The sequence below is a fragment of the Agelaius phoeniceus genome, chromosome 10 (assembly GCF_051311805.1).
Source record: "Agelaius phoeniceus isolate bAgePho1 chromosome 10, bAgePho1.hap1, whole genome shotgun sequence".
NCBI lineage: Eukaryota > Metazoa > Chordata > Aves > Passeriformes > Icteridae > Agelaius > Agelaius phoeniceus.
Window position 1 is genome coordinate 15,485,286 of NC_135274.1, and position 16,049 is coordinate 15,501,334.

The 16,049-nt window shown below is 42.7% G+C and overlaps 1 protein-coding gene across 1 annotated transcript in view; it reads left to right on the forward strand.

The window, feature by feature from the left end:
• Window positions 1-15,551, forward strand: part of ATP13A4 (ATPase 13A4) — a 36,807-nt gene extending 21,256 nt beyond the window's left edge. Inside the window, exons 15-30 of the mRNA XM_077183663.1 lie at window positions 48-134; window positions 769-922; window positions 1,528-1,639; window positions 3,232-3,356; window positions 4,172-4,335; window positions 5,362-5,481; window positions 6,130-6,209; window positions 6,987-7,029; window positions 7,639-7,748; window positions 8,542-8,638; window positions 9,356-9,428; window positions 10,678-10,852; window positions 11,273-11,481; window positions 12,414-12,502; window positions 14,571-14,651; window positions 15,144-15,551. Coding sequence (XP_077039778.1) covers window positions 48-134; window positions 769-922; window positions 1,528-1,639; window positions 3,232-3,356; window positions 4,172-4,335; window positions 5,362-5,481; window positions 6,130-6,209; window positions 6,987-7,029; window positions 7,639-7,748; window positions 8,542-8,638; window positions 9,356-9,428; window positions 10,678-10,852; window positions 11,273-11,481; window positions 12,414-12,502; window positions 14,571-14,651; window positions 15,144-15,365 — 1,941 coding nt within the window. The 3' untranslated portion in view covers window positions 15,366-15,551. The remainder of the gene's footprint in view (window positions 1-47; window positions 135-768; window positions 923-1,527; window positions 1,640-3,231; window positions 3,357-4,171; window positions 4,336-5,361; window positions 5,482-6,129; window positions 6,210-6,986; window positions 7,030-7,638; window positions 7,749-8,541; window positions 8,639-9,355; window positions 9,429-10,677; window positions 10,853-11,272; window positions 11,482-12,413; window positions 12,503-14,570; window positions 14,652-15,143) is intronic.
• Window positions 15,552-16,049: the final 498 nt, after the last annotated feature.

The following is a 16,049-nucleotide window of genomic DNA, read 5'->3' on the forward strand; positions in this document are numbered from 1 at the left end:
AGCTGTACTGGTGTTTCAGTCTGAAATATTTTTGTCTTTCAATACAGGTGATAGATGATTCCAGCGGACACCAGAATGAAGGTCAAGGATCCACACATGCCACTGTTGTTAGACCTGGACTTCAAGCCACCACTGTAAGTTACTTGCAAGATTCACATCCATGATCAAGTTAGACTGTCAGTGTAAGGGTTACCTTTCAGTATAGGAAAGCTTGGGTGTCCTTGTCCAAGAGTGCTCTTCCCCACTTTGTCTTTCCTGTACTGCCTGCAGAGAGATTGCCTTGCTCTATCTGATTACAGACGCCTGGGGGAGCTTGCTGCTCACACCGGAAACAGGGGGATGCTGGATTAGAGATTGTCCAGCTCAGGGATGTGCCTGTCCTCATGGCTTGAGACTCAGTCTGAATTCAGCTGAGTGGGGAATGCAGTGGAGTCTGCTGGCTGATCTCAGACCCTTACTGGTGGCATACACTGGTGGGACACTTTCTGACAACCATTTTCCCTTTGCAAGACCAGTGTAAGACCTAACAGAGTCTTATTAAAGAAACAGGACTAGTAAATTCCTTTCAGTGAGTTACATTTTGTAGTCTGCTAAAATTGTCAATAAACTTTTCCTACTGCTTAAGCTAAATATTTCTGCACAAATTTAATCTCATCTTTATGTACCAGTCATTTCTAAGTGTGACAAATTAGCCCATTGCACCTAAAATCCTTTGGTCTGAGTTTAAAATCCTTGCTAGAGTATATAATCCACTTGCTTTTCTCCTAGGCCCCTGTGGAAGGAATTACCATTTTACATCAGTTCCCATTTTCCTCAGCCTTGCAAAGAATGTCTGTCATTGCCCAGGAAATTGGTGGGGACCCACAGGCCTTCATAAAAGGGGCTCCTGAAACAGTAGCCATGCTGTGCAGAGCAGAAACAGGTAACAAACATTTATAAATGCATCCTAGAAACAGATATATATAAGTGACTTTGGATGGTGCAATGAAATAGAAGGCCAAAATGAGATTTCTGTCTAAGACTTTATACTAAAGCCTGAAAAGTGTCTCTGTTGTTTTCCAAGTCTAAGGCTAATCTCTCACACAACCCTCCTCAACAAAGAAGGATTTTGAGAGAGATAAGAGATAAAAGTAACTACCAACTCCTATACAAGATGTACAGTCTCTGTCAGAATAGATATTTGGAAAAGTTGTCTACAGGTCCGCCTCCCTCAAAAACGTAGGGTTTTTTTCTCCTAATCTTGGGAGGGCATCTAGAGAAGCAGAGATCCTTCATGACACCCCGGAAAAAGGTAAATCTTTGCAGTTGAGGACTGGTGTTCAAAATGATAAAGGAGAGGCAAAGATTTTCTTATTGAACAAAATTTCCTTTCTTTGAACAAAACCTCCCTTCTTTGACATGCTTGGCCTATCGGTAGACTCTAGGTGTACAGGTCCTCTGGGACATAAACCTTCCATGCTACAAGGCTTCCTTTCATTAGAAAGCAGTTCAATGCTGTGATAAACTGCGTTTTCCTCTTTTGCACAGTCCCATCGAACTTTGAAAGCAAGCTCCTGCTCTACACAGCCCAGGGCTTTCGGGTCATTGGCCTGGCCTGTAAATCTCTGCCGGCAGGGAAGCCGCCTGCTGCTCTAACAAGGTGAGCCATAAAAACCACAGCTCCAGGCCACGTTCAGTCATGGGCCAGGGATGCCTCACAAAGCACCATCACCACATCACCCCTGCCAACAGCAGAATCATAGTACAGAGTTTTGTTAGATTCAGGCCGGTGGGAATCTGATTTAAATCTGGATATAGGCCTGGGACAAGATAGAGGGCACTCCTATGGCACATGCACAGAATCCTTACGTATTTGTTCAATTTTGAAACTCTGGATTAACATAGGAAGCATAAGCCTATAACACTCTGAACACTAGCACACGCCCCCTCTTCATTCCATCATTTACACTAGTCTCCTTGCAGATTTACCCATGCTTTCAATTGAAGAGAAGTATTTTAAAAAAATTTTTCTCATCCACACTCTTCAATTCAGCAAAGAAAGTAGATGACCCCCAATAGTGATCTCCAGCTCAGTCAAAGGCAGGAAAAGGCATGCCAAGGGGAACACAGAACTGCCAAGACGTGGCTTTCTCCACAGCTTTCTCCTTGGAACCAGCCTTGGCCCAAGGCTGCTTTTACTGCTCTGCCTAGGGTTAGGGTATTGAAAACCACAAAGCCCAGAGCAAACTGTCTTCTGCTGTTCTGTTAGTTCACTCATTTAGCTTTCTCAGTTTTACCCTGTTTAGTTTCTATTGAAGTTAGCAAACTCTTCTATTATGCTTGTGGTATTAGTTTTGTAAAAACTGTGCTTCACAAAGAAGCCTCAAGGTGAGGCTCACTTGCTTTTTCACAGGGTTTTTTGCTTTGCTGAAAGAGTTGATGACACTGAGGTAGAGTGCAAGTGGTTACATAAATCTTGTCACAGGTGTCATAACAGACCTTTCCACCCAACGAACAAATGTGTGTGAAATGGCCCAGATTTTGCAGTTGCCTATGCAGTTACAGCATGTGTGATGTTTATGCTGACTAGAGAAAGAAGAAAGCTTGTGGAAAGCAGTGACCATTCAGGCACCACCTGACTCAGCTATTCTGAGTGCCATGCAAGTGTTTGGCATCTCCTTGGTGTCTAAAATGAATGCTTGAAAGCTTTTCTTCTTTTCAGATTCTTCAGAGTCGACCTGTGTCCCTGAGAGACTTCTAGTTCATGACTCAGGGGTGGGGTGTCTACTCAATTCTGTTATCAGAAATACATATGTTCAACTGTAAAAAAGCAATAGCACAGGTGAAAAGAGAAATGTAGGGGAAAACAGAATTGGAGGAAATTGGGGAAAACAAATTGCCGCAGGATGTTTGCTCTTACTGTCAAGAGGAGCAGACACATTAACTAAGGTGTGTTTCTTTGTTGTACAGTCCTCAAATGAGAAGGTCTAGGATGCAGGGACTTTTCAGATCAGACCACCACATTTTGGGGGTCCTGCAGGAAATTCAAGGTTCTGGTACTGAATTAGCACTGCTGCTATTGAAATAGCACCACAAAAGACAGACATCCTGGGTCTGCAGAAAACAGACAAATTATTTTAATTCTTTTGAGTTAGGTGGGATGGTTGATAGTTGTAACTGGCTATCACCAAATCCAATGGTGATAAAAGGAAAATAAATAATTAAATCTGTCTGTCTCTTTTTAACTGTTAGGGAGGAGGTAGAATCTGATCTGACATTCCTGGGCCTGCTGATAATGGAGAATCGATTAAAGAGGGAGACAAAGCCTGTTCTGGAAGAGCTCAGTGCTGCCCACATCAGGACTGTTATGGTCACAGGTATCTAAGAAAGGTGGATTGTTTTTGTGGTCACTGGCCCACACAGGGAGTCCAACAGTGTTCAAGTGAAAAGTCTTCTGTTGTCAACACCACTGGTTGGAAGGCATGGATATTTAATCCAAGAAGCATCTGTGTTTTAAAAATGGCATAAGGTGAACCATGTTGTCCCTGGTAACTTCACCAGGCCATGTCTGATTCTAATAAAGGCTTGTTATGCAAGATCCCTTTTTAATAGGGCCTCCTGAAATGAGCAGAAACAGGGCATGCGTGCTCAGGACAAATCTCCAAACCTTTTGACATCTGTTAACTCATGCCTACCATTGCCTGTCTATCTTTTCTTCTTTTTCTTCTTCTTGAAGGGCTATTCTATCCAAATCCAAACCAGGGTTTGGATAAAATAACCCCAAGTTTTTCCATTGTCCAAAGACTTGGGCCTCACCCCTTTCAGCCCACGTACACCAAAGCCAATCAATGAGAATCAAGGATACCAGCAGCAATTTAGCACTGAACCCCTTACTGTTTTTGTTTAAAACAAATAATCCAGGAGCACATTACCCATATGGATTTCTTCGAGCTGAATATGAAAATATCTCATGTCCAGACCAAAGTGATTCTTTTTCAAATGAAAATATGTTTATTGATTGAGACAAACCTTATCTGCAAAGTTTAAATCTTTATAAAAAACTTTCTTATGCACAGACACTGAAATTTTAGTAATTCTTCTGGATATATTTGAAAACTCAGAATTTAGGCTAATGAATAAACAATTCCTCACTGCAGAAATGTTTAGATAACACTTCCTTTGATTTTTGTAGGGGACAACATTCAGACAGCTATAACAGTTGCCAAAAATGCTGGCATGATAGCTCCAACACACAGAGTGATTCTTGTGGAAGCAAATGAAGTGCCTGGATCTTTTTCAGCATCTATAACCTGGAAATCCCTAGAAGAAAACAAAATTGAAGACTACAGAAGCCTGGTGAGTATATCAGAAGCAGGTTTTGTGCACCAGGAAAACAAACTAGGATGAAATGCTTTAAACAAGGAGTGGGATTGTGGTAGTATAACAGAGAACTGCCATTCACCAGCAGAATATGTGCTAGAAGAGTGTTTATGAGAGGGGATCTTTATAAAAATGTGCTCCCCTAGAGCTTACTTCCTAGCATTTTATCCTGTGAACACATTTTTGCTAACTGCCTAGCTGGGTTTGAGACCAGCTTTGCAGAAATATCAGAAAGATTTGTCTCTAGCCCTCATGCTTAGCTGATGCCAGTTTAAATGCTTGCTTTTCCTGCAAGACAAATTTGATGGTATAGATGTGGACTTAAAATCTGTGGAGCTGCATTGAACGAACTAGCCCTGTTCAAGCTGGTAGAGTGTTAGCAGTGTTAGCACTTTCCCAGACCTGCAGAATAAAAACACGGACCCACTGTTGAGAAATTGCATATACACAGTGAATCATAGGCAAGCCAGCCTAAGAAATTTATTTCATCAAGCATCTCCACAGAGAAGCTGGGAAAAAGGCCAGTTACTTTCTCCCTGAAGAGTTAGTCTGAAGGTGCTGAGCCTTCTCTGGGAGGTACAGAGGCGGGCAGATGGTAGGGAATATCTGCAGTGGTCCCTCAGCCTGAGCAACTTCTGTCTTGTGTTTCACTGCACAAAGACTTCCTTAGATGTGGTACACATCTGCTGGCTTTAGTCCCTCTCACTTCCAGTGCAGCCCACCAGATTGGCACTGTTTCCTGAATTCTGCCAAATGCAACAATCCATTTGATCGAACTCATGCCACAAAAACCCAGTTAACACTGAAACTACTGATTGTATGCCTCAATCCCTTTACAAATCCAAGCAAAGGCCATGGGCCTTGAATCCAAGTTTCCCAGAGCCTTCAAAAGTATCCTCTTCACAGTATGCCCTTTACTTTGTCTGTAGTAGTGTCTGTGTAAATGCAGAGTAGCTTTTGAGGGCCTGGGCACAGAACTCATTCTGTCTCTTTTTATAGGAGGATGACACTCAGACTGAGCCAGGAATCAGGCTGGCTTTGGGATCAGGCCAGTATCATTTTGCCATGAGTGGAAAATCTTACCAAATTGTAGCACACCATTTCAGGCACTTACTTCCAAAGGTAAGATCTGGATTATGTATCTGGAATACCATTGCCATTCAGGAGATATGAATTGTCCCAGTACAATTAGCTGAAGAGATCTGTATCAGGACATCTTTGGGAATAATTGTAACCCTGAAATACTTATAGGCTGGAAGAATCTCTGATATTATTATATGGGGAAGGATCTGAAAATCCCTGTATTTTTCTCTGCACATAAGAGAAGCAGGCATGCCTTAAGATGTGAGGACATGATTTGAAACATTTGTGCCCAAATCCCTACCCCTTGCACAGCACTGGCTCTGATCTGTTTTGGAAAACAGGACAAAATGTGATATTACACATGGTGCAATTCAGCATAGCTGGTCTGTTCCATGGACAGACTATCATGAATTCTCACAAATTCTCTTCTTATAATTCCCTGCCTGGCAGCCTGTGTTCATCAGGTAACTCAAATGGCATACCAGGCCTCTTGTCCTTATTGTCATTGTTACTTTTTCAAAATATTAATTAAGATCCCCTTTACCTTTGTTTATCAGCCTTTCCCTCCTTCCAGAGTGTAGAATCAATTTTTTATAAATGTGATATTTGGTGATTTTAATTCAGATTATTATTGAAATCACTTACTTCAATTTTTTTAAAAATAATTTCCTATTTTTCTCCTTACAGCTCTTGCTGAATGGAACAGTTTTTGCTAGAATGTCTCCTAGCCAGAAATCCAGTCTTGTAGAAGAATTTCAAAAGCTGGAGTAAGTTCCTAATTAATTTGAAAGTGTTTGTTGAATTTACAGGCTTGTAAAGAGTCTAGTAAGAGATAGCTTTTGTTTAGCATAGAGTTTCATGGAACTGCACAAAACTGAAACCCTCACCCATCTGCAAGATGGCAATTAAATTCCAAAAGTCTGTTAAAAAAGAGACACCGAACTCAATTCTGGTTTGGCAACCTGTCAGAGATCAAATACTTCCATGGTCCTGGATTTTGTTTGTTCATATCATCCTTCATCTTTACTTCTCTCTGGGCCTGAGGGATTGACACTTGTCTCCCCAAGATTTATAAGAATCTCTCCCAGCACTGCAGCTTCTCTGAGCTTGCTGTCTTTTTACTGTGCTACTGCTGGCTCAATGTGATGGGTTAGAAAATGTGTCAGGGCAGTCTGGATTGTTCACAGTCACAGTGATATAAATAAATAAATAAATATAAAGAGAGAGAGAGAGAGGCAGATATGTTTCTGAATCCAAGCATCTTGTTTCCTGTTGCTCAGCTGTTCCCCAAGTCTTTTGAAGACCCTCACCCTTATTTCACATAGCTAGCCTCAGGCCTTGTCCTAGAGCAAGGTGAGCTTTAGATTTGAGCATTTCAGATTATCAACCTGGTGTGTGAAGTTGTGAGCACCTCAACTACTGTCTGACCAGACAGGCTTTAAATTTCCAGAAAGGCTTTTAACAAAAATCTTCTATGACTTGCATAAATGACTTGCTTGGAGCAGGGTCTGATTCCTCATTTGCCTTATCACTTTATTTTTTAGTTACTTTGTGGGCATGTGTGGAGATGGAGCCAACGACTGTGGGGTAAGTGAAATTTTTTTACAGTATATTTTAAAAATGAGAAATGATTTGAAACATTTCATTCCAAACATTCAAATGCCAGTAGAATATTCCAAACTGAGCACATGCTGGAGATGGGAGTGTACCACTTATTCACAGAGCAGCTGTACTATCACCAGTATTGATTTAGACCTGATCCCACTGTGTGGTCCTTATCATGCAAGAGCTGTCCTAGGCAGAGATATTTGCAGTTTGTTATCTCAAAGACTGGCTCATTTTCCTTGCTAAAACCACCAGAAGATTCTCCTGGGGGGAGCAAGCAGAGAACCCAGACTACCTGCATAAAGTGTGGGAACAAACAAGTGCTAAAAAAGGAGGCAGAGCCAAACATGTCTTTTGCAGCAGGTAGTGGATGGCTATGGGTCTGTGGAAAATGAACTTTCCCATGCTCTCATCCCCATTCTTTCCCTGGACTCGGCATCTCACTGGAGGAACCCTCAGGGTGGAACACACCCAGGGAGTGAAGAGGGACTGCTGTCACAGAACACATCCTGTAATAAGGGGTCACTGCTTGGCTGACATGTAAGATGCTGTGTCTTCCTGGTGAGCACTGAGGAGGAATGTGACTTTCAGGCTTTGAAAGTGGCACATGCAGGGATATCCCTGTCGGAGCAGGAGGCATCTGTGGCTTCACCTTTCACATCCCGAACGCCCAGCATAGCCTGTGTTCCAGAGCTAATCAGGTAGGCATGGGGTTTTCTTTCCTATTTCATAAAGAAGGAAGTTCCCACTCCTCTCAAACACTTGGCTTGGGTGTTCCCATCAAGTCACAATATGCATATCTAGAGAAAAAAAGTCTTTCACCTTGAAATTGCCATTTGCCTAGTCCCTATCTGAAATTCCTTTAAGATACATTAATTATCACAAGAGGAAGACATTTACAGTTGAGCTTTGTCATCAAAAGTATTTTAAATGCAAAAGAAATAACAAAATTAACAATGCTCCATAAAGCTGAAACAAATATCCGCCAGCCAACCTGTAAATGAATTTTAGGTCCTACCTCTGATACCCTATGCCAGTAAAATATGGCATCTCTTATGCCAGGATCCTGGTTTTTCTTACTGGGGCGTTTGAGTAGCCAGGGAGAGAGCATTATCCTGACTGGATATTGTATGTTCACTGTAGGAAGAAAAGACTTGTTAGTTCTGAACTCAATGAGCAGCTGCTTGGCTCTGTAAGTTTTTCCTCATACAGAGTTTGCTACCTACACTATTAATGTCAGCAGAAAAAGTTGCTGGGGTAAATTGTAGTCTACAGGTGACAGGAATCAAGCCCATTTCATTGGACAAGACCTCTGCAAGTGAAGATTTTACTTTTATTTAGGTCAGATTTTATTTATTTCACCTCCCAGCAAGATACTGGTAAAGGCCTCTCTGCTTGTGACACATGCCTTGTTTTTCAACAGCCTTTTGGGAGAACTGGCACCAGGACAGACCCACCACCTAATTGCTGTACTTTATTTATGTCTTCACACAGGGAAGGCCGTGCTGCTCTTGTCACTTCCTTCTGCATGTTCAAGTACATGGCACTGTACAGCATCATTCAGTACCTTGGTGTTCTCCTGCTTTACTGGGTATGTATTGGGAACACATTGGCTGGAAGTGGATAAGCTTCTATTTCCTTGTAGGAGAAATAGGGCGTAAAAGCCACGTGAGACTGGGAGATGGAGATTTACCTTTACCTGAGCTGCAGAATTCTGTGGTGTGATCATACGGTCCTCCAGTAGAAAACTGGCAAGATTCTTCCCATTAACTTCAGCCAGAGGGCTTGAGATCCAAGCTGGGCAGAAAGAAAGCTGAGATACTGAATGGTGTTTTGGATGAGGGCATATGTCTGTGAAAAGGAAGAATCTGGTGTAAGCATATGCTGTTAGAATTTATTCAGCATTTAAAGCATGAATTAACTTGACAGTAAGCAAATCCCCTGGAGTGCCTTAAACCACTTTTGCATGGCTTTTTCCCAGATGGAGAGGAGGGCTTTGTGTTCAGAAGTAACCCAGCAGTGAGAAAGCAGTCTCTTCAAATATTCTTCTCTTTTATTGCCTGGAGTGAACTGAAAGTGTAGTTAGTCCAAACAATGTGCAAAATGAGAATATTCACCGCAGGCCCAATGGTGAGGAAGCTATTGGCAGGGTGGTGAAAGGTGTGGTCTCCTTAGCTGCAGAGTAGCATTTCAGAACAAACAGAGCAGGAGCTCCATGGATATAATACGGCTTTCTGGAGATGATATAAACATGCCCATGGCAAATGTCTGATTTGTGATATTTTTTCCTTTGTTTTCCTCTTTTCAGCAACTAAACTCCTTTGGGAATTACCAATTTTTGTTCCAAGATCTGGCTATTACCACCGTAATTGGTGTGACAAGTAAGCCCCTTAGACATCCTATGTATTAATGAGAGAATCATCTCAAATACTTTTCTCCTCCTTGGAAATACATAATTGTAGATAGAGAAGGGAAGAAAAGAGAGGCCAAGCTTTCTGCAGACTAAACTTCCTCTATGTAGAATACAGGATGTTTGGATTAGTAGAAGAGGGGTCTTGTTTGAGAAAAGCCCTAAATATGGAAAGTGCTTAGTGGTGCATTTGCTGAGCACGTAGGTTGTTGGTAACTGGGCTGCTATCTTTAGGACCAAGGAGTAAACCCACACCAAGTGCAGTGGAAAGTCTGTTCAGGCACTTTCCTGTTGACTTAGCAAGGCAGATTAAGAAGACACCTGACTCCATGGCCAAATGAAAAAGTAGGGATTAGCTTTTATCAGCTTACATTTGAAGCTATGTAAACCCGAGTCCTGAAAGAAAAGAGAGGTGAAAATTGAGAGGAAAGAAATGACAGATGTCAGACACTACAGAGCAGGGAGCTGTAAGCCAAGAATAAGAGGGGAAACCAGCCCTGAGGCAGAAAGACAATTTTATTGAGACAGAATAAGTGCAGGGGAAGTTTTAGAAGCAGGAATGGAAATGACAGGGCCATGAAAAGCATACAGCAAAACCACATCCTGGTATGTTCCATCCTTGCTGGAACGCAGACAGCAGGAAAAGACTTTGATGAAATCAAGCCTAAAAGGTCAGCCACAACAACACTGCATGCCAAAAGCTACATTGCTGTAAGTAGTTTATCTGGAATTGCATCAAAGCTTTGTGCCTAACTCTTTTACTCAAAGTCTGGATAATTTTTTTAAACTTAAGAAGAGAGGAAAACCTGTTGTGTCAGATAATGCTGTCCTTCTCCAGCTCAAATAACCTGGTTAGGTGTTTAGTTCAGGAGGATGAACAGAACACGGGCAGCAAAAAATCCCAAGCCACAGCTGACATGTGACAGAAAGAGTATAAAAGAGCATATGTCCATAATCTTGGGCCTGACAGTAGCCAAATAAAATAAAAAGCCAACATTTTATTTTTAAAAAATACCTCATGATAGATGACATTAGTTAACCTCTTCTGTGTCAATACGATTTTGTAAGAAAACAATTCTGTGTTTTGTACTTGATACAATCTTCGTATGTTTTATGAAGAATATTACAGACTGCAAAAGTGCCATTGATACAGTCAGTATTACACAGCATCACTGTTTGTATTTTGGACACACTAGTAAACACATATGTGCATATTTCAGTGAGTTTCACACGTGCCTATCCAAAGCTGGTCCCCTACAGGCCTCCAAGCCAGCTCACCTCACCCCCACTGCTGCTCTCTGTTGTGCTTAACATCCTCTTCAGCCTCAGCATGCAGATCTTCGGGTTTGTGGTGGTCCAGGAGCAGCCTTGGTATTCCCAGACCGACATACACAGGTAGGACCCCTTTCTGGGACTCTGGATACCACAGGGTTGACCTAGTGGGGCAGTTCTGTGTGAAATTATTGATCAGCTGATGCAGGCCAGATGAGCAGCTGCAGCCAGCTGCAGAGAGGGTGCAAACACTTTAACCAGTGCTGTCTGAGGTCCCTAAGCTCTCCAGCGACCTGCCACACACAGTTCATATGGTGAGAATGCTTCTGCTGAGCACAGAGAGGAGGATTTGATTGCAGGAGAGAACAGGTCTGAGCTCAAGCTCCAACAAGTTCAGCAAACTCAACCAGTGGTGAGATTGTGGGCATTGCCAATGACCCATACCATGCCTGTGAGGGAGGATTCCTGATAGTTAATAGTGGAAGCTGGGGGAAATACCCAGGACAATGATCATTCCCTGAGCAGTGTGACACTCTTTTTCAGTGCCTGCCTGTCAGTGAACAACCGTGAGAGGAATTCATCCTCCAGCCTGGGGCTCCACGGGGTGAGAGATGGAGCCCATGAGCAAACAGACAATGGCTTCAAGAGCTATGAAAACACCACAGTGTGGCTGCTAAGTACCATCAATTGCCTCATTGTAGCACTAGTGTTTTCCAAGGGAAAGCCTTTCAGGCAACCCATCTACACCAACTGTAAGTATGGGGAGAGAAGAAATTATATATAAGTCCGCTTATATAAGAAGGTCAGTTTAATAGGGAAAAATTAAACTTGACCAAAATTATGTCAGCCAAAAAATCAGGAGAGAGACTGTCATGTGAAGGGAAGATGAGCACATATGTTTGTGACAGTTCCAGAAAATGCAGTGAGTCATGGAAGAGCTGTTCTTTTTCTCTTTGGGACAAATACTGCAGCATGCTCTTAGACAAAACTCTCTTCAGCTCTATTTTATTATTTTTACTGAAGAGTTAAAATAATGCAGCAGGTTTCATGGCTTTGATGTTTCGGTATAGTAATAGTGAGGAGGGGACATTCCTTGTAGAGAGCAGAAAAGTGGGTCATCAGTCTCCCAGAACAAGGCAAAACACAAATGAGTAGGTGGAGGATGAAGTTTGGGGCGTGCCAGCTGAAGAGAAAATTAATTTACTTATCATTGGAACATTTACCTACAGATGGAGAAGACAATAGGTTCTCCATTACTTAGACTCTTTAGATTCTGATCAAGACCAAAGTCTCAACATCACTGAAGTTGAAGGCAGCATTCCGAACGATATTAAGAAGATCAAGACTATATCCTGGCCATTTTTCTGAATCACACAATCTACTGTGATCAGAGAGACTCACTGGAAAGCTATAAAGCTTCTCAGATATAGAAGGTCAAATCAATTGTTCAAAATACCCATTTGGCATTTTAAATCTGTGGCTACAATGCTTGTCCCACACTCGTGTATATCCACTTGATTTAGTAAAGCTGGGGTTATACTCTGTTCATTTTTCTCTTGCTGAAAATTCCTTTATATCTCATGGATTCTTTTGATGACTGTGTAACCCAGAAAATACAGTAAAGGCAAACAGCTGAAAATGCTCATAAACCTGTGGGTTTCTTTCTTTGCTCTTATCCCTTCAGATGTGTTCATACTGGTGCTCATAGGGCAGCTGGGCATTTGCCTCTTCTTGATGTTTGCTGACATTGATGATCTCTACTCCAAGATGGATGTGAGTATTGTTCCAAAGGGGATTTTCTTCCTACTGCCAGTCCATTATAAGCACACTGGGATTATTTCAACAAAAGGCACAGACTTTTGCAGGAAGATACGGCATCTCTAAAAACAAATCATATTTAAAGAGGTGGATTTTAGATGATAGGATTGTAGAAACTTCTGGAAATACAGTGACTCCAAACTGTGCATCTGTGCATTCAGTGGGACAGCCACACATGTGATTTTGATTGTTTCAGCATGTTGTCCAAGCAAAAGAAGATAACATCACTAAGCTTTCGTGTGGTATCTTGGTGGCTTGTGAAGCCAGGAGCAGAACAGGGCTGGGCTCTGTGAGTTTAAAATAAAGCACCATGTTCTTGTGTTTCTCAAGCTGTGCTACTCTGAACAAAGGTCCTCTTGCCAAAATCTGCCAGTTGGCACTCAGAGCAGCTCTCAGTTCCAGTCCCCAATCTTTTCAGGCTCCCCATTTAAATTTTAGGTAGCCTGCAGTTTCCCAAAGTAGGATTTGGGTTTAGAACAATTGTAGGGAAAGAATAGTGGGGCTGCCATGGCAAGAGAGGATCTGTCTTGATCCTTGATTAATAAATACCAATAAGGCTGGACTTATGTCATCTGGCAGAATGCAAGCTGGGAGTTGTCTTGTGCAAATCCATCCCAAGGGCAATGTGAGGGAAGGATAAGATCTACATCAGCTGAAGGACAGGGTTGTCAGTGGAGCTCACAATTAGTTTGTTGAGGCTGGGAGATGTTAACCTCCTCTACTGTGACACTCTCACAGTCTTGCTGTAGGAGTCACAGGAACAAAACATGAAAAGCACCACACAGCTATTTTTTTCCGTACATTTGCAATCAGAGCAGTGGCCTTGAGTCACAAGTGCTGAACATAATGCTTCCAGTCCTGTATGTTTGCATCTCAGTTAGCAAGTCGGTTTAGATATGGGATTAATGGAATTTGTAAAAAAAAAAAGGTTAGTCAAAGGGTCCGGGTCTCGATTTTAAATGTCAAACAGCCCACTTCTCACTCTTGCCTGTAACTATTTGCAGAGCCCGGCTCAGCAGGCAAACCCAGTTAGAGAACCTGCCACGAGATGGCACTTTAAAGCAAGTCATCGTCCTGTTGTGGACTGTGGTGGCACAGGACATTTTTCAGCGCTGCAGCTGCAAGGGGATAAAATGCATTTGGGGAGAACTGCAAAACTCCCAGCCCAAGAAGTCCGGAGGGAATTCACTGGAATCGCTGAGAACATAAAATGAGGGAGTAGCAATAAAAACCTCTGCAATAGCCTAGCCCTGGAGAAACTGCTGATCCAAACTGTGGATCTGAGCTGCATCTCCAAAAGCAGGAAGAAAGCCAGTCCCATCACTGGGAAGCTGGAACTGGGTTTGGGGCTGAAATACTCAGTTTGAACTATTTCTTAATATTAGAAAGTAAAAAGGCAGTTAGATTTTCTCTTGCAGTTCTAAAGAATGGTTTTCTCTACTGCATCATAGATTTAAAAGCATCTTTATCAGTAATTCCTCAAGACAAATAGCAGTATTAGCTTATCAGCAGGGTAAGCCAGTTTGGGAGTTTGGCTTTTTATGACATGAAGCTGCTGAAGATCTGGAACATAAGTCATGTAAGGGGTGGCTGAGGGAGCTGTGTTTGTTTAGTCTCAGGAAAAGGAGGCACAGGGGAGATCTTAATTCTACAGTTACCTGACAGGAGGTTGTAGCAAGGTGGGTGTCACTTTTTTTCTCCCATGTAACAAGTGATAGAGAGGAAATGGCCTCAGGTTGTGCCAAGGAAAGTTTAGACTAGACATTGAGGAAAATTTTTAACTGAAAGGGTTACAGACAGGAACAGACTGCTCAGGGAAGTGGTTGAGCCATCATCCCTGGAAGTATTTAAAAGAAGTGTAATTGTGGCACTGCAGTGGACTTGGCAGTGCCAGGCTTATAGTTAGGCTTAACGACCTTTAGGATTTTTCCCAACCTAAATGATTCTGTGTTCTATTGCACATGTGTCCACCAGTGTTTACTGTGGATTCATTGCTGAATAGCTTCTCCTGCTTTTTCCCCAGCTCGTTTGCACCCCTACCACGTGGCGAATCTCCATGGTGGGAATGCTTGCAGTCACACTGGCTGTGTCCTTCCTTGTCGAGGTGAGTGTGCATCCTTAGATGTGCTGGTCAGCACTACTGGAGAGATAAAATTGTCAAGTCTTGCTCTTTCTCCCTCCTCCTCAGCTCATTTTGGGAATATCTAGTAAAACAGGAGTAATTGCTGCTACCTCACCCTTGCTCCCTTTTCTTAAAGCACTCCATCTGAATGATAAGGGAATGCAAGGCATAGCCACCTTTTCTTTCCTCGGGTGAGTGGGAACCCTGCCCCAGGTTAGAAAAATATGGGCAGTCTGTGGTGTTTTCTGCTCAGATCCTGAAGAGTCTCAGGAGGAGCTGGTCACAGTTCTCTGGGGAGAACTCTGGTGGAGCTGGTGTGAAATGTGGTCAATAAAATGCTGTTTATGGGACATGGATGAGCAGGGCAGGTGGGAGATCTGGGTCTCCATTGTTTGCCCTATACTTGTATTCTGGATGAAGAGTAAATGGCTGTCCAGGTCCTCTTAAACCCTCTTTTTGCTTTTACCTTTACAGGAAGCAGTCATTGAGAACAGACCCCTGTGGCTGCTTCTGAAAAAGACATTCCGGTACCACTCAAAGAGCCACTACAAGAGGCTGCAGCACGTGTTGGAGCAGGACTCAGCCTGGCCACCTCTGAATGAAACCTTCTTCTCAGATTCTGTGGCAGTAACAGTAGAAGGAAATATGGGAGGCCATAGCAATCCAACATTTGACAGCAATGAGGACTCGCTCTGAAAGAAACTGCAGTGAGCACATCCAGGACAGTTGAATTTGATCTTAAAAGACTCAGTGACTTAAAAAGAGGAAGGGCTGACTCATTACTGCTCTCCCATTCTAGGAGTAACCAGCTCTTGCTTACATCTAAATTAACTGGAAGCCCAAAATCTTCTGCAGTAACATAAAGCCACAATGATGTTTCCTCTGTCCCCTTGCCCATATACAAATGGCTCCCAATATACAAATGGCTCCCAGCTGAGTATTGGTAAAGTATTTGTGGTTGAAACACCCCATTGCTGCGTCCCTCTGTTGAACTGCATTATGGGGTCCCTAAGGGTGGGAGATGCTCCAGATGAAAAGTAGCTAATTGCAATAGCAGCACTCCCCTGGGCAGATCTCCTTTGAGAAAACAAGTAGAACTTACTCCTGATAGAGGCTGCTGAGCATAGGTGTCCCTGGGATTCTTCGTGGAGTTTCAGATACTGCTACTCGGTGTCTTGCTTCTTTTTGGAAGTTTTAACCCTTCTGGCAATACTTGGCTTCCAGAGCTGAAAGGAGCTACAAACAGCCAAAGCTTTCTGGAAGTGTCCACTCCCAGCACCGTTGTGCTTTTCCCATGATGGGAGCAAGAAGCACTCTCTTGCTAGCTCACTGGTACCAGGAAACCTGTTTGCACTCTTAGTTTTTAGCAAGTGATATTTG